At 40.1% G+C, this 24,720-nt stretch overlaps 1 protein-coding gene across 1 annotated transcript in view; it reads left to right on the forward strand.

The window, feature by feature from the left end:
* Positions 1–283: 283 nt before the first annotated feature.
* LOC128684535 (zinc finger protein 236) overlaps positions 284–24,720 on the forward strand; it is a 164,861-nt gene continuing 140,424 nt past the window's right edge. The window contains exons 1-6 of the mRNA XM_053770781.2: positions 284–392; positions 3,005–3,141; positions 4,166–4,362; positions 4,584–4,684; positions 20,046–20,205; positions 21,856–21,987. Coding sequence (XP_053626756.1) covers positions 3,009–3,141; positions 4,166–4,362; positions 4,584–4,684; positions 20,046–20,205; positions 21,856–21,987 — 723 coding nt within the window. The 5' untranslated portion in view covers positions 284–392; positions 3,005–3,008. The remainder of the gene's footprint in view (positions 393–3,004; positions 3,142–4,165; positions 4,363–4,583; positions 4,685–20,045; positions 20,206–21,855; positions 21,988–24,720) is intronic.

The raw sequence follows: 24,720 nt of genomic DNA on the forward strand, positions 1-24,720 counted from the left end.
ACAGTTGCAGACTGGAAAAACGTTGCCTGGTCTAACCAATCGCAATTTCTGTTGGGACATGCTGAAAGTAGGTGAGAATTCAGCATAAACCTTCAAAATATAATGGAACATGAAAGTCACAGCATGAATGTACAGTTGACAAATCTGCAGCAACTGCATGATGGTATTATGTCAACATGGACAAGGATCCCTCAGGAATATTTCCAGCCCTCAGTTGCTGTCATTGTCAAGTTAGTATTTAAATGTGGCGCCTTATTGCCTTGATGTCTGGGTCTGTGACGTCATCACCCAGAACGTAGAACCGCCATTGCTCCAGCCACTCGTACCAAACAAAGACCACTATTTGATATTTTGCGCCTAATTCGCCGTTCTTCGTGGCTATCGTGCTATAGGTGAGTTGAGCAAGCATAAAGTGGGAGGCGGGTTAGGCCGAGGAAGCCTAGAGAGGGATTATAAGGAAAGACATTGCCTGGGGAGAGGCACTAGATAACGGCGGAATGATACCTGGCGGGGGGAGTAAGAAAACAAAACAACTAAGACACTTGACAGCTTGATGCTCTCATTTACAACAATCAATTACCCTCTCTCACCTGTTGCTGAAAATTTTATGAATAAATATGTCGTGCAAGTGGAGGCACGAGACCTACTTGTGCCTGTGGGTGGCATTAGCCAGCCATGGTGCCAGCAAACTAACAAGCAATTATTTCACCTCACCTCCCATTATCTGTGGAAATATAATTGGTTAAGGGGACATTAATATGAACTTTAATCCATAAACAAATAATTTGGTCTCTACAGCGGCCTGGTCTACGTACATAGGTGTGATTCGACCCTCGGTGCCAGCCTGGGTTATGTATGAGGCAGCGAGATCAAATTTGTGTCGCCATAAGTTAAATCTTGACTATAGCCCCTCAAGGGAGGTTCCTTGATGCTGGTGAGGGGCTCTTGATCTAGGGAATTGGATCTGTGCTCCAGTTTCCTGAATTGAGGCTGAATACCTTCCATCCCCCTTCCCCCACAGACGCTGTATAATCCCTTTGGGTTTAGCGCTCCCCATGATTATAATTTACTCTATCACCAGTACCTTTAAAGTGAAGTTCCTTGATGTCGGTGAACGACTCTTGATCCAGGAGATTAGGGAGATCTGTAAATTGGACCTTATTGCCTCATACTAGCCAGATGCTGTATGACCCCTGTGGGTTTACCGCTCCCATCCCCCTGGGAGGAGGTCCATTGATGCCTGTGAAAGGCTCTTCATCCAAGGAATTTCATTCACCCTCCCTCTTGATTACCTCATTCCCCAGGGGCTCGATGACTCCAACTGGTTTAGAGCTTTAGCATGAATAATAAGTAGTGCTTCAAAATAATAATAAGAATAATAATAATGTTAGTGTTCTTCAGTGGTAGAGATCTCATCAACCTGGGAGTCGAACCTTCCTTTCCCTTCCCTTGGATTGAACCTGATATCTCCCATTCCTTAAGTGCTATATGCCCCCTATGGGATTAGTGCTTTCCCATGAATGTAATAATATTCCTATACAGTGTACTTTTCTTTTTATAACATTGGCCGCTTCTCACCAAGAAGAAACACTTATCATCACTCACTTCATCACTTGTCTTGCTAGAGGCATGCTGATGCTACATTTAAAAAATATGATAATAGGAAAAGTACATGTTTATGATTGCTGTTTGCCAGATTTCGGTCATTAGTTTGAGTTTTGGAATATTAAATTTTTTTTACAGTTATGATACACATTTTCTTGTGTTAGTTTAATAGTTTAATATGTTTATTAGGCACCCTATACCCATCCTGTGGATGGTGTGCTAACCTAATGTAACATAACCTTACTCTGTCATTAGTAGATTTGCATCTTTGTGTACATTCAGCTAGATGTGTGCCGTGACTACTAGTATTGATTCTCTGATGTCCTGTGTAACCTAAATAAATTTTCTGTTTTCACGAATGTCTCCCAAAGTAGCAGCTTGACAAGAAATGTTAATTCCATGGTGTACACGGGTTGTATGTATTGTATAATGTAAACTAATGCCCATGTTCCACTGAGTAGTAGTCATAACTATAGTCTAATAATTTATAAAGGAAGTCTCTAAAACATATAGATTTAACATATACAGAGCTGGCTTGTTTTTCACTGAGTACGTAATTAATTCCTTTAACATTACCAGTGCTAGAGATTCTTTTTCAGTATTAAATCAGTTTTTTTTAGCATTGATAAAATTATTTACAAGTACCCAAATTATTACATACACCAGCACACCTGCTTCATGTCAGAAGTCTTTGATGCCCTGGCATACTTATTGGGCCTTCCATTTTCTTTGACAATCCCCTGCAAATTACATACTTAGTCCCTGCACAGAAATAAACAATTTATTGAGACTTCTGGTTTTACACTTTACTCATGAACAGTTTAACGTAAGGTCCAGCTTTCTGAGTGATCAGGAGCCTACCTGATTTGAACATGAGCTTGGCTGATTATTTATTGTCCTTGATTCATGATATACGGCATTCCATAATTTATCAGTGTGTGTCTAAGTTGCATCAATAAAATGTTAATTTAATAAAGAATACTAAAATACTATTATATCCTAGGGAGCATTCAGTCACACCTAACCGAGGCTTCATTCACCCCAGGAGGTCATGCACCCCTATTAGGACAAGCCTGAATTAGAGCTAACCCCTTACAGGTGTAGCTCTTTCCACTGAATATAATAATAATAATAATAAATCTCCCATTTCCCTTCCATCTTTCACATCTGCTGTGCAGTGCTGAATGACCCTTAAAGGTTTAGCACTTCTTCTTTAGCTCTTATAGAAATATAATTTCGTAAAGTTGAAAATACGCCCATCTATGAATTTAGGTTATGGGTATTTATTGAAGTTAAATAAAATGGCCCTTGCCTTGTTGGTCCTGTGAGAGTGGCTGCTTAAAAGTTTATTTTAAATGACTATTAATTTGTTAGTTAAAAAAACCTCATTACCCTGCAGAAACATGGAGGTAGGGGAGGTGACAACCAGTGGCCTAGGCCCGGGTACAGTAGTAGTTAACAGCGATGGAGAGCTTCAGTATGATCTCACTCAACAGTCTGGGTCATTCTTGACCAACACTCATATCGTACCCCATGGTAAGTCATCATTCCTTACATGCATGTGTATTTGTTCATTGATGATAGGACAAATTTGCAGTGGAGACTAGACTTATATATATAAATACTTTTTATATAAAAGTGAATTTACAGGTTTATTGGAGACATGATTTGTGTAGTGGAACTGGATTTAGTTTAGTAAACATAAAATTGTATAAGGTTTATCTTTTATCTAGAATACTGCTCAGTTCTCACCTCTCTCAAGGCAGGAAATGTCTGTGCTAGAAAATATAAAAAACTTTCTTTTACTGTTTGCATAACAAGCATATGGAATGGAAAGGTGATACATGAAAACTATTTTGTTATGTCACTAATCTGCACACTGTAATAACTTAAGGAGTGAGAGATACATACTGTAGATACAGGACACATATCCTGTGAGAGGTATGGATACTATGAACGATTAGAGGACACTATATCAACTTCCAAAGTAAATCATTCTTGAATTATTTATTGGTAAATGTAAGAAATATTTCCAGAATTAAGTTTAAAAATCCTTAAGACTACTGGATGAGTGTTTGCACTAGGTCCCTAATCAGGCCAATTGTAATGGCCATATGGGCTTGTGGGTCACATGCAGCAATAGGCTGACTGATTAGAGGAAGTAAGAAGGTAAGCCTATGCTTTACCCAGACTGCAAGTGCTGAAAAAGTACAAACCGATCATATCTAGTGGAGATAGGACCATTACAGTACAGATATGGCTAATTTAGCTGGATAAATTACATTTGTAGTTTATTTCTGCTAGTCTAGTTTTTTTATGCTAGTACAATTGAATTAAAGTTTTTTACTCAAAACAATTATTTCCTTTTATATCAGCTGCTGTATTGTATATAATTTATGTAATGAAAGTGCTCTCTTAGTGGAAATTATGTCCAGTATATGTTGATTAATAATGTTTTTTTTCTTTAAATTTTCTAAACAACCTCAGTCTCTTTCTCCTTTAATTTTGTTAAGAATAACTAAATAAGGATTCAATTATATTATTAATTTTTAATCAACAGGAACACTAGCAGACGGAAGTGGGACAGTGCTAAGTCTGCCTATTCAGTTAGTACAATTACATGACCCTGGGGGTGATGTGGGTGTTGGCCGAACTGGTAATGTGTCTTCAGGAATGCCAGGATTCACTGGTCATATAATTATCAAGAATAATCCTGATGGCACTCGGACACTTCTTCTCGACCCATCTGAAGTTGGAGTAAGAGATTTTATATAGCTTTGCCAGTATTCCATGATTAGTTACAGTAAAGCTTGAAGTACCAGGAATGGTTGTGACAAAATAAATGGTAAAGTGGAGGTTACTTGCACCTAATCTGTGATATATTTTATAAATTTGTTAAAGTTTGAGTTGGAGGTAAACTTAAGCAGTTCATAAAGCATGTTGTCTGAGCAGTATATGTTTATTTCCTATCCATTCAGTTATCAGTTACTGGAGATGATGGAGGAGAAAGCCATTTAATACCACTGCAGGACACTTCTGAAGTAGCAGTTGGACCTTCTCTAAATGATCTTCAAGAGAGGTAATCATTGCATGTTAATACTGTTAGAGAATGTAGCGACAACGAGCGTAAAGGACAGGAATTCTGTAATGCAAGGAAAGTTAATATGTTGTAGATTATAATGTTATAGATTATACTCAAGAGATGTTACACATGAGTTTGAGATGTTACTCACTGAGACAGCAGTAGAATGTAAAGATACTATAATCTAAGTTATAAAAGGGATTCATTTTTAACTAAATATCATATAAAATGTTTAAATTTTCTTTAAGGAACATATGCTGCTCTTAAATTAAAAGATGTCTTGAGATATTTTGATGATTAAGGAATGGATGCAGCTATGATGAATTATTTTTATTCAACTAACAGCATACTGTAAGTACTTTAAAGAGAATGGAAAACATAATAACAAAATTTTCAAAGAAATTTCAACTAGTAATTTACATTACTTTGATATGCAAGTGAAAAAGGACACACAGGATGGACCACCTTATTGAAACTAATTTTCGTTTGTTTTTGAACTGGATGTAGTTAACCCTTTGGGGGTTTCGGCCATACTAGTGCGGCTTACGCCTCAGGGTTTATGATGTACTAGTACACCTAAATTCTAGCACCCTCAAATCTAGTGAGAGAAAGCTGGTAGGCCTACATATGAAAGAATGGGTCTATGTGGTCAGTGTGCGCAGTATAAAAAAAATCCTGCAGCACACAGTGCGTAATGAGAAAAAAAAAAACTTTGACCGTGTTTTTGGATTAAAACAGCGACTTTGCACTGTATTTTTGTATGGTATTTATTGTTGTATTCTAGTTTTCCTGGTCTCATTTTATAGAATGGAAGACATATTACAGAAATTGAGATGATTTTGACTATTTTTACAATGAAAAGTACCTTGAAATTGAGCTCAAAGTAGCAGAAATCTTTGATTTTTACGAAAGTTCAAAAGTAAACAGATCATGCCAAGCGTCCAATACACGTCAATTGGTAAGCCTAATATTCTTTCACAAGTGCGCTGATATTATTTATACATTTTCTACACTAATGCAGTAGTCTGCATAACAGTAATTCTTCTATTTTTTGTAAGAATAAAAATTCAAAGTGGAAAGCCAAAGAAATATAAGAGGGGCTTGGGGATGTGACTAACGAACAGAGAACTTGTTATTTTAGTGCCAGGAATGTCTTTCTTGTTTATTCTGGACCCTATTCAGAAATTGGCATCTTTTGAAATTTGTGTGAAATTGGCAAAATTGCTAAATTCTGACCACTGTATTGGATAGTTGAAATCGGTAAATGGGTGGTTTCTTGTACTCATTAGATAGAAAAAATGGAGTTCTAGTGAAATAGTTATGATTTTTGTCGACTAGTACACTGGAATTGGCTGAAAATAGGGTCAAAGTGGGCAAAATCGCCGATGCAAAAACATTGTCAAGACCGCTAACTTCGCGAGAGCCTAATTCCGTAAGTTTTCTTTCAAATTTCATACTTTTGGTGTCATTATGATCGGGAAAAGATTCTCTATCTTTTCGTAAGAAAAATAATTTTTTTTTTTTCTGAAATTTTGGCGACCCTGAGAACAAGTCTCTGAGAGGGCCAGGCGACCCCCAAAGGGTTAAAAGAATAAAGCAGGGAATGAGAATCTAAAATACAGCAAGTAATTATATATTGTGTGTGTGTGTGTGTGTGTGTGTGTGTGTGTGTGTGTGTGTGTGTACTCACCTAGTTGAGGTTGCAGGGGTCGAGCCCTAGCTCCTGGCCCCACTTCTTCACTTACCTGGAGGTTATTCCAGGGATCAACGCCCCCACGGCCCGGTCCATGACCAGGCCTCCCGATGGATCAGGGCCTATCAATTAGGCTGTTACTGCTGGCCGCATGCAGTCCAACGTACGAGCCACAGCCCGGCTGATCTGGCACTGACTTTAGGTATCTGTCCAGCTCTCTCTTGAAGGCAGCCAGGGGCTTATTGGCAATTCCCCTAATGCTTGATGGGAGGCTGTTGAACAGTTTTGGGCCCCGGACACTTATGGTGTTTTCCCTTAGTGTACCAATGGTGCCCCTACTTTTTATTGGGGGCATTTTGCACCGCCTTCCCAGTCTTTTACTTTCGTAGCGAGTGATTTCTGTGTGCAGATTTGGGACCATTCCTTCCAAGATTTTCCAAGTGTAGATTATGATACATCTCTCCCTCCTGCGTTCCAACAAGTACAAGTCAAGTGCTTCCAAGCGTTCCCAGTAGTTAAGGTGCTTGACAGAACTTATACATGCAGTAAAGGATCTCTGTACACTCTCTAGATCTGCGATTTCACCTGCTTTGAATGGAGATGTTAATGTACAGCAGTATTCCAGCCTAGAGAGAACAAGTGATTTGAAAAGGATCATCATTGGCTTGGCATCTCTCGTTTTGAAAGTTCTCATTATCCATCCTATCATTTTCTTTGCACGTGCGATCGTGGCACTGTTGTGATCCTTGTAAGTGAGATCCTCAGACATTACTACTCCCAGGTCCCTTACATTATTTTTCCGCTCTATTGTATGGCCGGAGTCAGTAGTATACTCTGTTCTAGTTATTATCTCCTCCAGTTTTCCATAACGGAGTAGTTGGAATTTGTCCTCATTGAACATCATATTGTTTACCGTTGCCCACTGGAAAACTTTGTTTATATCTTCTTGGAGGTTAACCGCGTCCTCAGCAGATGACAGCCTCATGCAGATCCTAGTATCATCCGCAAAGGATGATACGGTGCTGTGGTGTATATCTCTGTCTATGTCTGATATGAGGATAAGGAATAAGATGGGGGCGAGTACTGTGCCTTGTGGAACAGAGCTCTTCACTATTGCAGCCTCCGATTTAACTCTGTTGACCACTACTCTTTGTGTTCGATTTGTTAGGAAGTTGAAGATCCATCTCCCCACTTTCCCAGTTATTCCTTTAGCATGTATTTTATGGGCTATTACGCCATGATCGCATTTGTCAAATGCTTTTGCAAAGTCTGTGTATATTACATCTGCATTCTGATTTTCTTCCAGTGCATCCAAGGCCACTAGGTCGCTACTAGGTCACTCTCCCTGAACCTTGAGCTTTGTCATACCTCTGCTTAAAGCTGTGTATAGATCCTGCCTCCACTACATCGCTTCCCAAACTATTCCACTTCCTGATTACACTGTGGTTGAAGAAATATGTGTGTGTATCTGTGTGTACTCACCTAATTGTGGTTGCAGGGGTCGAGACTCAGCTCCTGGCCCCGCCTCTTCACTGAGTGCTACTAGGTCCTCTCTCTCCGTGCTCCACGAGCTTTATCATACCTCATCTTTAAAGCTATGTATGGTTCCTGCCTCCAATACCTCACTTGCTAGGCTATTCCACTTCCTGATTACTCTATGACTGAAGAAATACTTCCTAACATACCTTTGACTCATTAGGGTGTTCAACTTCCAATTGTGACCCCTTGTTTCTGTGTGAGTGTGTGTGTGTGTGTGTGTGTGTGTGTGTGTGTGTGTGTGTGTGTGTGTGTACTCACCTAATTGTACTCACCTAATTGTGGTTGCAGGGATCGAGACTCAGCTCCTGGCCCCGCCTCTTCACTGATCGCTACTAGGTCCTCTCCCTCTCTGCTTCCTGAGCTTTGTCATACCTCTTCTTAAAACTATGTATGGTTCCTGCCTCCAGTACTTCACTTGCTAGGCTATTCCACTTCCTGACGACTCTATGACTGAAGAAATACTTCCTAACGTCCCTGTGACTCGTCTGAGTCTTAAGTTTCCAGTTGTGACCCCTTGTTTCTGTGTCCCCTCTCTGGAACATCCAATCTCTGTCCACCTTGTCTATTCCCCGCAGTATCTTGTATGTCGTTATCATGTCTCCCCTGACCCTTCTGTCCTCCAGTGTCGTCAGTCCGATTTCCCTCAATCTTTCCTCGTACGACATTCCCCTGAGCTCTGGGACTAGCCTTGTTGCAAACCTTAGTACTTTCTCTAACTTCTTGAGAAAGTGTGTGTGTGTACGTGTGTGTGTACGTGTGTGTGTGTGTGTACGTGTGTGTACTCACCTAGTACTCACCTAGTTGAGGTTGAGGGGGTTGAGTCCGAGCTCCTGGCCCCGCCTCTTCACTGATCGCTACTAGGTCACTCTCCCTGAGCCGTGAGCTTTATCATACCTCTGCTTAAAGCTATGTATGGATCCTGCCTCCACTACATCGCTTCCCAAACTATTCCACTTACTGACTACTCTGTGGCTGAAGAAATACTTCCTAACATCCCTGTGATTCATCTATGTCTTCAGCTTCCAACTGTGTCCCCTTGTTACTGTGTCCAATCTCTGGAACATCCTGTCTTTGTCCACCTTGTCAATTCCTCTCAGTATTTTGTATGTCGTTATCATGTCCCCCTTATCTCTCCTGTCCTCCAGTGTCGTCAGGTTGATTTCCCTTAACCTCTCCTCGTAGGACATACCTCTTAGCTCTGGGACTAGTCTTGTTGCAAACCTTTGCACTTTCTCTAGTTTCTTCACGTGCTTGGCTAGGTGTGGGTTCCAAACTGGTGCCGCATACTCCAATATGGGCCTAACGTACACGGTGTACAGGGTCCTGAATGATTCCTTATTAAGATGTCGGAATGCTGTTCTGAGGTTTGCTAGGCGCCCATATGCTGCAGCAGTTATTTGGTTGATGTGCGCTTCAGGAGATGTGCCTGGTGTTATACTCACCCCAAGATCTTTTTCCTTGAGTGAGGTTTGTAGTCTCTGACCCCCTAGACTGTACTCCGTCTGCGGCCTTCTTTGCCCTTCCCCAATCTTCATGACTTTGCACTTGGTGGGATTGAACTCCAGGAGCCAATTGCTGGACCAGGTCTGCAGCCTGTCCAGATCCCTTTGTAGTTCTGCCTGGTCTTCGATCGAGTGAATTCTTCTCATCAACTTCACGTCATCTGCAAACAGGGACACCTCAGAGTCTATTCCTTCCGTCATGTCGTTCACAAATACCAGAAACAGCACTGGTCCTAGGACTGACCCCTGCGGGACCCCGCTGGTCACAGGTGCCCACTCTGACACCTCGCCACGTACCATGACTCGCTGCTGTGTGTGTGTGTGTGTGTGTGTGTGTGTGTGTGTGTGTGTGTGTGTGTGTGTGTGTGTGTGTGTGTGTGTGTGTGTGTGTGTGTGTGTGTGTGTGTGTGCATGTGCATGCATGTGTTCGTGCGGGCGTTCATCTGTTTGTACTCGCCTATTTGTAGTTGTAGGAATTGATTCTTGGATCCTGGCCTTTCTTCAGTTGCCACTCTTCAGATCCTCTCCCTTGTAGCCTTGTGGGCCCTGTTGTACCTGCTCTTAAAACTATGTATGGAGCCTGCCTCTACCACTTTCTCAGCAAGACCTTTCCACTTCCTGACCACCTTGAAATTGAAGAAATACTTCTTAATATCCTGTAGCTCATCTGTATCTTTAATTTCCAGACGTGTCCCTGAGTTCCTGTTTCTGTTTTCTCTAACATCCTATCACTGTCTGCCTGAGTATTTTGTATATTATCATGTCTTCCCTAGTTCTGTTCTCCAATGTTGTTATGTGTAATTCTGTTAGCTTCATCTCATAGCTCATGTCCCTTAACTCAGGAACAAGCCTTGTTTCATACTTATGCACTTTCTTCAGTTTCTTAACATGTGTGTCTGTATCTGTGTCTGAATGTTCAAACTACCTCAACAACCCTACCTAAGCCATGTGAATATTTTAAGTAATCTCACACATTCTTTTAATCTCCAAGTTCAGATTTCTTTGCATAATATACACACCACACATTGCCTTCAAACTCAGCATCACTGCCTCTAGCCTCCTCTTTGCTTCACACTATGTAACAGTGTTGATAAACTATACCTTTTTTGCCTCTAAGGATAAAATTCGTTTTTCTTTTTTGAGTCTATGGTTCATGTCTTCTTTCATAGACCCATCTGCTGTCAAGTTTTCTCCCACCTCCATACTCCCTTTATCAAGACTGATATCCAGTCTTTCATTGCTTAAATTTTTTTGGTATTATCTACACCTTGCTCTTTCCTCTGTTCACTTTTTATTTCTTTTTCACATCCTCCCAAATTCCTCGACAAACCTTTGCCACTTCTCTTCAGAATTAATTGTAGTATTATTTTTATTAAATTTTTATTAATACACTAGAACCTCTCATTAACCCTTTCAGGGTCGACAGGCCCTCTCCCAGACTTGTTCTCAGGTTCGACAAATTTTCAAAAAGAGAATTATTTTTTCTTATGAATAGATAGAGAATCTTTTCCCCGATCATAATGACACCAAAAGTATGAAATTTGATGGAAAACTTACGGAATTAGGCTCTCATGAAGCTAGCGGTCTCAAAGATGTTTACGCATTGGCGATTTTGCCCACTTTGAGCCCTATTTTTGGCCAATTCCAGTGTACTAGTCGACAAAAATCGTAACTATTTCACTAGAATTCCATTTTTTCTATCGAATGAGTACAAGAACCCACCCATTTACCGATTTAAACTATCCAATAAAGTGGTCAGAATTTAGCAATCTTGCCAATTTCACACAAATTTCAAAAAATGCCAATTTCCAAATAGGGTCCAGAATAAACAAGAAAGACATTCCTAGCACAAAAATAACATTTCCTCTGTTCATTAGTCACGTCCCCACGCCCCTCTTACATTCTTTTGCTTTCCACTTTGAATTTTTATTCTCACAAAAAATAGAAGATTTACTGTTATGCAGACTACTGCATTATTGTAGAAATGGTATAAATAATATCAGCGCACTTGTGAAAGAATATTAGACTCACCAGTTGACGTGTATTGGATGCGTAGCATGATTTGTTTACTTTTGAACTTTGGGAAAAATCGAAGATTTCTGCTACTTTGAGCTCAATTTCAAGGTACTTTTCACTGTAAAACCAATCAAAATTGTCTCAATTTCTGTAATATTTCTTCCATTCTATAAAATAAGACCAGGAAAACTAGAATACCATCATGAATACCATACGAAAATACAGTGCAAAGTCGCTGTTTTAAACCAAAAACACTGTCCAAGTTTTTTTTTTCTCATTACGCACTGTGTGCTGCAGGATTTTTTTTATACCGCGCACACTGACCACACAGACCCATTCTTTCATATGTAGGCCTACCAGCTTTCTCTCACTAGATTTGAGGGCGCTAGAATTTAGGCGTACTAGTACGTCAAAAACCCTGAAAGGGTTAATGGATTACTTGGGGGAAGAAGGTGTACAAAAATGCCAGTTGTTTACAAATCTTGAATTATGAAATTAATATTTCATGATCATCCAGTTGTTTTATGAAGTAGTGGACTTGGTATGCTAATGCATAAGACAACTGGACACTAAGAATGTAGTACTACAGCACAGTATGTATAGTAATTTTATAGTACTCTTCATAATTTATAAATACCTTCTCTTAGTGGAGAGATGAGATGTAAACTGATGTGACCAATAATGTTGATTCAGAATAACTTGTCCCAAATCATAAGAGCTTTACAGCTCTGCTAGTGAAAATAATGTAGTTGTCTGAGATGTAGAGGGCTGTGAAGATGTAGATAGCTGAGAAGATGTAGAAGCTGAGATGTAGAGGGCTGAGAAGTCATAGATAGCTAAGAAGAGGTAGCTCTCTGAGAACCATATGTTTTCTCTTGGAACCACTGTTACGCGCCCCTACTTCACTCCATTATATACAAAAATAAAAGGCCTGGTTAAAATAAGTTCTGTAATAATATATCGCGAACCACTTTATTACTAGCTAGATAAAGCAGGTTCGACTATATATTATTATCGGGTACAGTATGAATCAAAAGTACTCTCATTGTATTATATTGTATATTATATCTTTCCCCATGATTATTATAACTATAATATTATATTATATTATTATTAGGATAGGTATTACGAATGTGTAACCACTACTGTAGTGACCAATTGGTGGTTCTAGAATTGACGCCACGCGTCGCCTTCTGGCAGAGCTGAAGTCTGACTATGAAGTAGTTGAGTGAGTCAGTCAGCTCCTAGCTCTGACTCGGTACGGGTCTTCAACCCAAAGCTCCTAGCTTAAACTAAAACTTTATACAAAGTCTTGCCTTTGCCATTAGTCTGGTAATTCATGTCACTTATAAAAGATAACTATTTCGTTACCCTAGACCTTTCTAAAAGAGTAGATTATTAATTGAAATTATTTTATCATACTCTGTTAATGAGAATTTGAACTTAAGATTGGGTTTCTTGCTGTATAGTGTTTCATTTATAATTGCTTGTGGTTATTTTAATTCACTAACCAAATACCAATGAAGCTAAATGATTGGTAATAAAATAAAGCTAACAAAAAAAATGGAGTTATTTGTGCCCCTATTGTTACGGTGAAGATTAAGTCGTAACAAATGGGTTGTCTGTCCGGGATCTACTTACCCTGAAGTACATATTTGTTTTGCATTAAAATTAAGCTCCCTTGCGAGAATTAAGAAAATGGATCCAGAAATTAAGTCATTATTAGATGAATTAACAGAGGCTACTCTTGACACTTTAAAATTACAGACGTGTTGGCAAATAGCTAGACAGTTAGATATACCTTATAATAGATACCATAGCGCAGAGACTCTTAGGTCCCTAATTAAGGATAGATTATTTCCGAAAATCCAAGCAATGCCAGAACTAGATTCAGAAGATAGTTTAATTTCTCAGTTTGAGGAAGTAGAAATCCCACGGACGGGAACTGCCTTAAATAATGAAGTTGAACCAGGGTTTACAAGGCCTTACTACTCAGTCCAGTCTCAAAGCTCTCCCCCGTTCATTTCCCCGGAGTATGTATCGGTGGTTGGAACGAACCCTCAGTCAAATGACGGGGATAATTTTAGGACTGGTGCTCGTCCCAAAATACTTCCGGAGAAGACGCCCGAATTCCCTTCGGTGTCATTACCTCTTGGGAATTTCACGTCCGAACAACTAGAGAGAATAGAACGCATATTACTATTACAAAACTCTCAAATCGAAGCTAGAAGACGTCTAAACGAGGAAGAATTTAGGCGTGAAAGGTTTCGTTTTGAAACAAAGCAGAAGGGAGTTCCGGAAGAAAGAGACGTGAAGAGCACGGTAACCGGGTTTGACTTGCATAAAGCAGCTCTAATGGTACCTAAGTTTAACGAAACAGACTTAGATGAATTCTTTGAAATTTTTGAGAATCAGGCACGTTCAATGGGCTGGCCCAAAGACAAATGGGCCACATTGCTGCACACATCTCTATATGGAAAGGCGCAGTCTTGTGTCGCCTCCTTACCATATGAGTTTTATGTCCAGTACGACGTAGTAAAGAGAACTATTTTAGAAGCATATGACATGCTCCCTATTAGTTACCAAATAGCTTTTCGTTCCATGAAACGGCAAACAGGACAAACTTATTTAGATTTTGCCCGAGGGAAAGCAGTGGCGTTTGAACGTTGGTGTCGAGCTTCTCGGGTCACGACTTTAAAAGATCTATCACAATTAATGTTACTAGAAGATTTGTATGCAAATTTTCCAGAGGGAGTTCGCCAGTATCTTGTTGGCCATCCGCAAACGACGTTGTTAGAGACTGCCGCGCTGGCAGACAACTTCGAGATTTCCCAGAGGTTGGTACAATCTGAAAGCAGCCAGGTTATCAAACCAGCAACGAGACCCGAACCTGCGAAGCCTTTCGGTAAGCGACCTACCCAACCCGTTCACTCCCGTGTAACAAGTAAACCCGAAGTAAAACACCAAATTCAATCGAGCCCATCCTATAGACCAGATAGGTCATGGGAAAAAATTAAATGTTCGTACTGTTCGAAGCTGGGACATTTCAAATCACAATGCTTTAAGCGTGATAGGGACCAGGGAAGGAGTCCATCCTATAGATTGCCCACACAAATCATATCCTCTACGACTCATCCAAGGAAGTCCGAGCCAAGAGTAAACGCTTTGTCCCAAGGAAAAGGAACAGATCCTCCTAGTTGACTAAGCAGAATATGGGTATCATCGTCAAACTTGTCAAGGGCTATGAGTCCTTACTTTTCCAAAAGCAAAGTAGGAATTACCGATAGCCAGTTGTTGCAAGTAAATTCTTTTAGGGATACGGGGTCCTACTTAACATTATTAAGAGAAGGACTGTTATCATTCCCCGCCAGATCATATACGGGTTTCGACGCTCTGTTGGAAGCTTATGGTGGCTCCACTACGCGAGTACCCCTGTACAAGTTATATGTTGAAACTCCTATTTTTACAGGCTGGACGTCAATCGGAGTGTCTCCAACTAACTTCCCCATAAAAGACGTAGACCTATTGATTGGGAACGACTTAGCGGAAGAAGGAATATGGAAAGAGCCCATTGTTATGGAAAATCCAACCGAGGAAAATTACGTCATCGAAGCCCGACGAACGGAACCTACCCTCTTTCCTCTGAGCGTAGTAACCCGGGCGATGACCAAACAGTCGCGTTCTCAGTTGGTATCGGAGGAAGTCATGGACGACGTCGACGTAGGAGTAAGAGACATATTCAACGAAAGCTCGAGTGTAGAGCCAACAATCCACCCAGAACCGATACCAGTTCCTAAGTCGGTGGTTTCCGAAATAGATTTATTCTCGAAGGAGGATCTAGTAAGAGAACTCCAAATAGACCCCTCCTTAAGTGACCTCAGGAAGCTTGCTGTGTTGGGAGAAGAAGCCCTTAAAAGTGACTGCTCTTACTATTGGGAGAAGGACTTACTGAAAAAGAAACTAGGATCTCTTAAAAGTGATCATCTACTGGTCTTGCCTACCCCGTTTAGAAATTTAGCATGTAAGTTTGCTCATGACAGTCCTCAAGGTGGACATCTGGGACAAAAGAAGACTTTTAGAAAAATTGCTAAGCACTTCACATGGCCAAAAATGAAGGAAGAAGTGGAACAGTATGTAAAAAGCTGTTCTGTGTGTCAACTAGTAGGCAAACCTGCACATAATCCACCACCTGCGCCGTTGAACCCTATACAAGTAACAGGCGAACCCTTTTCACGTCTGGTGATCGACTGTGTCGGCCCGCTACCCAAGACTCGGCAGGGCAACCAGTTCCTGTTCACCATCATGGACACCGTCACCAGGTACCCGGAAGCAGTTCCTCTCAGGAGGATTAATGCTCGCCTAATAGTGAGAGCACTGATTAAGTTCTTCTCTCACTTTGGATTTCCAAGAGAAGTTCAATCGGATCAAGGGTCGAATTTTACTTCAAAATTTTTCCGTGAAGCCTTGGCTCAGTTAGGGGTCAAGACGGTTTACGCGACGGCCTATCGACCCCAATCACAAGGCGTGGTGGAAAGGTTCCATCAAACTTTGAAGATTATGATGAGGTCCTATTGTTTACAGTATTCCAAAGATTGGGATGAAGGTATTCCACTACTCTTGTTTGCCCTAAGAGAAAGCGAACAAGACAACTTGAAGTTTTCGCCATTTGAGTTAATATATGGGCATCAAATTAGAGGACCAGTACAGGTTCTCAAAGAAGCTTGGACCGGGGAAGAAACGCCGACTTTTAGGAGCTCTCCAACCTTAATGAAAGAACGCCTGAGCCTAGCTAGAGAATTGGCCGCCGAAAACTTACGACAAGCACAGAGTAAGATGAAGGAGGAATACGATCGTCGAACTAAACTTCGTTCATTTGAACCAAAAGATCAAGTTCTGGTTCAACGATTTCATCAGGGACATGCTCTACAGCCCAAATTTGAAGGTCCTTTAGAAATCGTGAAGCGCCTAAGTGACGTGAACTACTTGGTAAGGACGCCGAAGAAGAGGAACTCACAACGGACGTATCACATTAACCAACTTAAACCCTATTCAGGAATCGTTTCACCAGTTTCTACTATAACACCTCTGAACCAAGAACGGGTTCCAATAAGTTCGGATGAAATGATAGGAATACCAGTTCTTCTGAACAATTCGACAGCCTTAAAGAATTTAAATTCTCTACTGATAAATCTGGAAGTGGACAAAGGACACGAAATAAAATCCCTGATTAAGGCAAATCTCCACCTATTCAATGACGTCCCAAAACCGTGTACGTTGGGTGTGCACGATGTTACTCTCAGAGAACCTACTCCAATCAAGCAATCTCCCTACAGAGTGAGTCCCAAGAAACAAGGTGAGCTAGAGGCAGAGGTGAACTTCTTACTCTCACACGGGTTGATAAAACCAAGTAACAGTCCTTGGGCATCCCCGTGCATTCTAGTCCCCAAACCAGATGGGACTTCCCGTATGTGCACGGATTTTAGAAAAGTCAATGCTGTAACAGTGCCTGATGGGTTTCCAATACCCAGAATTGACGACTTAATAGACAAGGTCTCGAGAGCTAAGTATATCAGTAAATTGGACTTGTTAAGAGGGTATTACCAAGTCCCGTTGTCACCAAGAGCTCAAGAGATATCGGCTTTTACGATACCTGGTGGCCTATACAAGTATTGCGTTATGCCCTTCGGCTTCTGTAATGCGGCCTCTACGTTCCAGCGTATTATGAACATACTTACAGGCGGATTGGACGGAGTAGAAGCTTACTTAGACGACTTAGTCGTATACAGCGACAGTTGGCCCCAACACCTTAGACAGCTTAAAGCCTTGTTTGACGCCTTAAGTAAACATAATTTTACAGTGAATTTGTCCAAGTGTGAGTTTGGCCAGACGAAAATTAAATACTTAGGATTTCGGATTGGACAAGGTGAAGTCGCTCCTTTGAACGCCAAAGTAAAGGCCCTCTTAGAATTTCCTACCCCTAAGGATAGGAAAAGCGTATCAAGATTTTTAGGAGTTGCCGGTTACTACCGTCGGTTCTGTCCGAATTTTGCACAGGTAGCTTTTCCCCTAACTGAATTAACAAGTCCAAAAACAAAGTTTTCATGGACTCAGGACTGTGAAATTGCTTTTAATCGTTTAAAAAGATTACTATCCTCTTCCCCAGTATTGCTAAGTCCTGATTTTAATAAACCATTCCACTTACAAATAGATGCCAGTGCGTATGCTTTGGGAGCCGCATTGTTACAGAAGGCTCCAAATTCTGACCTATTACAACCTGTTTCTTATTTTTCTTCTAAGTTAAAGAAACACCAGATTAATTATTCAACTATAGAAAAAGAAGCCTTAGCTCTCGTTGTATGCCTAGAGAATTTTGATGTATATTTAGGATCTTCTACCCATCAGATATCGGTGTACTCCGATCACAATCCTTTGACCTTCATAAATTCTATGAAATCGAAGAATGCCAGAATACTTCGTTGGGCTTTGAGAATTCAACCCTTCTCTATTACCATTTCCCATATAAAAGGAAAACATAATCTCATTGCTGATGCCCTCTCTAGGCCTTGAAATTTTATTAATATACATTTATTTTTAACAGTATGAGTCGGTACTTTTATGACCATCTATGTTGTGGAGAAAGCTGGAGATGATGTAGGACTGCTGTCTATGTTACAACCTCTGCTACTATGACAGATGCTACCCACCACAGAGAGTACAAGTCAATGGCGACCGTCAGTCACGAGGGGGGAGGTGTTACGCGCCCCTACTTCACTCCATTATATACAAAAATAAAAGGCCTGGTTAAAATAAGTTCTGTAATAATATATCGCGAACCACTTTATTACTAGCTAGATAAAGCAGGTTCGACTATATATTATTATCGGGTACAGTATGAATCAAAAGTACTCTCATTGTATTATATTGTATATTATATCTTTCCCCATGATTATTATAACTATAATATTATATTATATTATTATTAGGATAGGTATTACGAATGTGTAACCACTACTGTAGTGACCAATTGGTGGTTCTAGAATTGACGCCACGCGTCGCCTTCTGGCAGAGCTGAAGTCTGACTATGAAGTAGTTGAGTGAGTCAGTCAGCTCCTAGCTCTGACTCGGTACGGGTCTTCAACCCAAAGCTCCTAGCTTAAACTAAAACTTTATACAAAGTCTTGCCTTTGCCATTAGTCTGGTAATTCATGTCACTTATAAAAGATAACTATTTCGTTACCCTAGACCTTTCTAAAAGAGTAGATTATTAATTGAAATTATTTTATCATACTCTGTTAATGAGAATTTGAACTTAAGATTGGGTTTCTTGCTGTATAGTGTTTCATTTATAATTGCTTGTGGTTATTTTAATTCACTAACCAAATACCAATGAAGCTAAATGATTGGTAATAAAATAAAGCTAACAAAAAAAATGGAGTTATTTGTGCCCCTATTGTTACGGTGAAGATTAAGTCGTAACAACCACCACTTTAGTTAGTATGTCTATAAGAGCACACAAACTGCTCTAAATCCAGGAAATATCAAAGACTGAATGATGATTGTATGCTTGAGTGAGCACAATAAATAAACAGGCAACGATGGTCTACGGCTCATTGAACTTTGAAAACAGACAGATCCTGGACATGGCTGCTTTGGCCCTTACTGTACAGGTGTTAGATTTAGCAGACTTGGCTTGATACTTCAAAAGACAACCAGATACTTATTGCTATGGCTGATATGCAGAATTATGGACTTTTGTCTATTTTATCCAATAATTAAGAGCTTTTGTCTGGCCAATTTTTTTGTTTGAAATTTCTGAAATCTGTTAATCTGTATCCCACCTTAGGAGGGTGGCCAAAAAAGTAAAATGAAAGTTTCTCTTTTCAACTTTAGTAATGTATTCTGTTCCACTTTCCCATGGAGATAAGAGTAAATAAACAAGAGCAAGACTTAGTAAGAAAATAGAAGAAAACCCAGAGGGGTGTGTGTATATATATGCTTGTACATGCATTTGTAGTGTGACCTGAGTGTAAGTAGAAGTAGTAAGATATACCTGAAATCATGCATGTGTATGAGACAGAAAAAAAGACACCACCAATCCTTTCTTCTTTCAACGCATTGGCTGTAGCTTACCGAGTGACTCAAAAGGAAAAACGAAAGTTTTTCCTTTTAAATTTAGTAATATACATATACAGGAGAAGGGGTAACTAGCCCCTTGCTCCCTGCATTTTAGCCGCTTCTTACAACACGCAAGGCTTACGGAGGAAGAATTCTGTTCCACTTACGCATGAAGATAAGAGGAAATAAACAAGAACAAGAACTAATAAGAAAATAGAAGAAAACCCAGAGGCGTGTGTACATATTTGCTTGTACATGCATGTGGAGTGTGACCTAAGTGTCAGTGGAAGTAGCAAGATGTACATGAAATCTTGCACGTTTATGGGACAGAAAAAAGACACCAACAGTCCTACCAACATGCAAAACAAATACAAACTTTCATTTTACACTCACTTGGTAGGACGGTAGTACCTCCCTGGGCTGTTGCTATCTTCCAACCTACTACGTAGGTGTCTTCATTATTATTACTACATAAAATGTATTTGTCTTGCAGAAGTGGGTTCCTACAACTAGATGAAGGCATGGTAACAGTGACCCATGATGGAAGTGAGATTGGCCAGGGTGGAGTAATTTTGGCCAGTACTGGCGACTACCTCACACAAAAAGATGGTACCATCCCACAGTTTGCATCTCTTAACATTGTTGATGGACAAGTGAGTTACTTAACTTTTGTTTTTCCACTAGCATTATAAAGAGTAATACAGAATATTACTGCCTCTTAAAGCATGGCCCAGTTGTTTAGATCACAGCCAGAAATGTGAACAGTTTTTGAACCATCCCTTCAGTTAATATATGAGCATACACAGTTGGTAAGATGATGAGGGTATCAAATGATTTAGATAAAGAAAAATTGGATATCAAATTGGGGAGGAGGAGTATGGAAGAAGTGAATGTTTTCAGATATTTGGGAGTTGACGTGTCAGCGGATGGATTTATGAAGGATGACGTTAATCATAGAATTGATGAAGAAAAAAAGGCGAGTGGTGTGTTGAGGTATATGTGGAGACAAAAAAACGTTATCTATGGAGGCAAAAAAGGGAATATATGAAAGTATAGTAGTACCAATACTCTTATATGGGTGTGAAGCTTGGATTGTAAATGCTGCAGCAAGGAGGCAGTTGGAGGCAGTGGAGATGTCCTGTCTAAGGGCAATGTGTGGTGTAAATATTATGCAGAAGATTCGGAGTGTAGAAATTTGGAGGTGTGGAGTTAATAAAAGTATTAGTCAGAGGGCTGAAGAGGGGTTGTTGAGGTGGTTTGGTCATTTAGAGAGAATGGATCAAAGTAGAATGACATGGAGAGTGTATAAATCTGTAGGGGAAGGAAGGTGAGATAGGGGTCATCCTCGAAAAGGTTGGAGGGAGGGGGGTAAAGGAGGTTTTGTGGGCGAAGGGCTTGGACTTCCAGCAAGCGTGCGTGAGCGTGTTAGATAGGAGTGAATGGAGATGAATGGTATTTGGGACCTGACAAGCTGTTGGAGTGTGAGCAGGGTAATATTTAGTGAAGGGATTCAGGGAAACCGGTTATTTTTGTATAGCCAGACTTGAGTCCTGGAAATGGGAAGTACAATGCCTGCACTTTAAAGGAGGGGTTTGGGATATTGGCAGTTTGGAGGGATATGTTGTGTACCTTTATACATACAGTGGACCCCCGCATAACGATTACCTCCGAATGCGACCAATTATGTAAGTGTATTTATGTAAGTGCGTTTGTACGTGTATGTTTGGGGGTCTGAAATGGACTAATCTACTTCACAATATTTCTTATGGGAACAAATTCGGTCAGTACTGGCACCTGAACATACTTCTGGAGTGAAAAAATATCGTTAACCGGGGGTCCACTGTATATGCTTCTAAACTGTTGTATTCTGAGTACCTCTGCAAAAACAGTGATTATGTGTGAGTGAGGTGAAAGTGTTGAATGATGATGAAAGTATTTTCTTTTTGGGGATTTTCTTTTTTTTTGGGTCACCGTGCCTTGGTGGGAGACGGCCGATTTGTTAAAAAAAAAAAAAACAGTTGGTTTTCTATGTAGTACTGTACATACATCTTGTTTAATGAACTTAAATGACTTCATTTACTTTTGAATATGGGTGTCTATAAATAACAGATTTCTCCTTGTTCAGGTGAAGATATGAATTTAATTGCTGAAATAAGATTATTCTTCTGTCACTGTGATAGTGTGAATGGTGGTGAAAGTTTTTCTTTTTCGGATCACCCTGCCTCAGTTGGAGATGGCCAGTGTGTTAAAAAAAAGTTGTTCTCTTAAGTAGCTTTAGTGGTTATATTGTATTATTTTTCCAGATGGTCTTAACAGCCACTGAAGCGGGTATTGATGATACAGTAACTCTAGAAGGAGGCAACTTAATAAATTCAGAAATACCTACACCAGAACCAGTTTTGCCTACACAACAGCCCATCTCCATTAAAACAAAGGTATAGTCTGTTGAAAATTCTTTATGGTATGTATTTATCTTCTTTTCTTATACTGGTGACTCATATGAACAGTATTTATATACTGGATATAAAGACACAATATCCAGAGCAAGTTTTTGTTGGGACTATGTCTGTTTCAAGGTTAAGCTTTATCACTTGATAAAGGTCAGTCCCAGTCAAGCTTTTCCTACATTCTACGTCTTTATGTCCATACCTCCCCTCAAGGAAGGTTCCTTGATGTTGGTGAGGGGCTCTTGATTTAGGGAATTGGATCTGTGCTCCAGTTCCCCGAATTAAGCCTGAATGCCTTCCACATCCCCCCCCCCCAGGCGCTGTATAATCCTCCGGGTTTAGCGCTTCCCCCTTGATTATAATAATAATAATATGTCCATACCTGTCTGCATTATTCCTCTACATTCAGCATCATGCCTCTACATTCAGCATCATGCCTCTACATTCAGCATCATGCCTCTACATTCAGCATAATACCTCCACATTCAGCATTATACCTGTACATTCAGTATTCATCTACATTAAACCCTTACTTTGGCAGACTAATAGGGAAAGCAGGTGGCCAGTAATGGTGCTTGTTCATTAATTCTATACAGTAGTTCTTATTCCTTTAATATTCCCCTTTAAATTTAGGAGGCATGGTCCGACACTGGGTTATAGGGGCAGAACTACTAATATATAACAGCTGTATCTTTATACATATTGATTCAGAGCTTTTGTATGTTTCATGTGTTTGGATTTTTTAGCTTGTCATTATTGATATGTTATTGTGGCAAAGTTTTTGTAACAAGAAATGAATATGCTAAAAGCATTAAAGAGTGTTTTCACTGACAGTGAAGCTAAGGTTAGGGTGTGTAGGAGAGAGATTATTATTTTCCAGTAATAGTAGGCCTTAGACAGGGATGTGTGATGTCACCATGGTTGTTTAACATATTTATAGCTGGAGTTGTACAAGAAGTGAATGCTAGAGTGTTGGACAGCGTGTAGGATTAGAAGATAATGAACCACATACACAGTGGTAGTTGTCACAGTTGCTCTTTGTCAGTGACAGTTCTTTGGGAGATTCAGAAGAGGAGTTTCAGAAGCTGATGAATGGATCTAAATAATACTTACATATTTACCTTAGCATAAACACTTGATCCATGTATAATTTTTTCTTACAAAATTCACCTTGTTCCTCTGTAATCTTACTTTTTACCTTTTCCCTAACTTTATCAATAATAATTTTGTTGTACCTTCAGTTGGTACTCTAAACATTTATTCTCTTATGTTTTTTACACTCACTTTTGTACCCTTTAGCCATACACAAAGGAGCTATGAATGCTCTCTGCAAATCCTTAGGTATTCCTTTCTTTTTTCCGCTAATCAAATTTAAAAACTATGCCAAAACTCGAAACTATTTTCCCACCTGCTTTCAGCATATCAGTCTTAATCCCTTCTGTCCTCACTGCTGTATCCCACCTCACCCATTTCTGTGTCTTCTCATCTAGGAGGTCTTATTCCTCCTTGTTCTATACATGAAATCACTGCCTCCCTTTCATTATCTACATCTGAGAGGTTTGTGAGGGAAAAAAATATTTGTTTTGAAATGGAGAAATGTTGCCCACTCAATTAATCAATTAAACTTGAAAGTGAACATAGAAAAGAGTAAGGTGATGAGGGCATCAAATGATTTAGATAAAGAAAAATTGGATATCAAATTGGGGAGGAGGAGTATGGAAGAAGTGAATGTTTTCAGATACATACTTGGGAGTTGACGTGTCGGCGGATGGATTTATGAAGGATGAGGTTATCATAGAATTGATGAGGGAAAAAAGGTGAGTGGTGCATTGAGGTATATGTGGAGACAAAAAACGTTATCTATGGAGGCAAAGAAGGGAATGTATGAAAGTATAGTAGTACCAACACTCTTATATGGGTGTGAAGCTGGGGTTGTAAATGCAGCAGCGAGGAGGCGGTTGGAGGCAGTGGAGATGTCCTGTCTAAGGGCAATGTGTGGTGTAAATATTATGCAGAAAATTCGGAGTGTGGAAATTTGGAGAAGGTGTGGAGTTAACAAAAGTATTAGTCAGAGGGCTAAAGAGGGGTTGTTGAGGTGGTTTGGTCATTTAGAGAGAATAGATCAAAGTAGAATGACATGGAGAGCATATAAATCTGTAGGGGAAGGAAGGCGGGGTAGGGGTCGTCCTCAAAAATGTTGGAGGGAGGGGGTAAAGGAGGTGTTGTGGGTGAGGGGTTTGGACTTCCACCAAGCGTGCGTGAGCATGTTAGATAGAAGTGAATGGAGACGAATGGTATTAGGGAACTGACGATCTGTTGGAGTGTGAGCAGGGTAACATTTAGTGAAGGGATTCAGGGAAACCGGTTATTTTTATATAGCCGGACTTGAGTCCTGGAAATGGGAAGTACAATGCCTGCACTCTAAAGGAGGGGTTTGGGATATTGGCAGTTTGGAGGGATATGTTGTGTATCTTTATCTTTAGGTATATGCTTCTAAGCTGTTGTGTTCTGGGCACCTCTGCAAAAACAGTGATTATGTGTGAGTGAGGTGAAAGTGTTGAATGATGATGAAAGTATTTTCTTTTTGGGGATTTTCTTTCTCTTTGGGTCACCCTGCCTTGGTGGGAGACGGCCGACTTGTTGAAAAAAAAAAAATGTTTTATTAGGAGGGAGGGAGTGAAGGGGGATTCTCAGCACATTTTTTTTTTTTTTCAACAAGGC

Source organism: Cherax quadricarinatus, chromosome 4, assembly GCF_038502225.1.
Source record: "Cherax quadricarinatus isolate ZL_2023a chromosome 4, ASM3850222v1, whole genome shotgun sequence".
Classification (NCBI taxonomy): Eukaryota; Metazoa; Arthropoda; class Malacostraca; order Decapoda; family Parastacidae; genus Cherax; species Cherax quadricarinatus.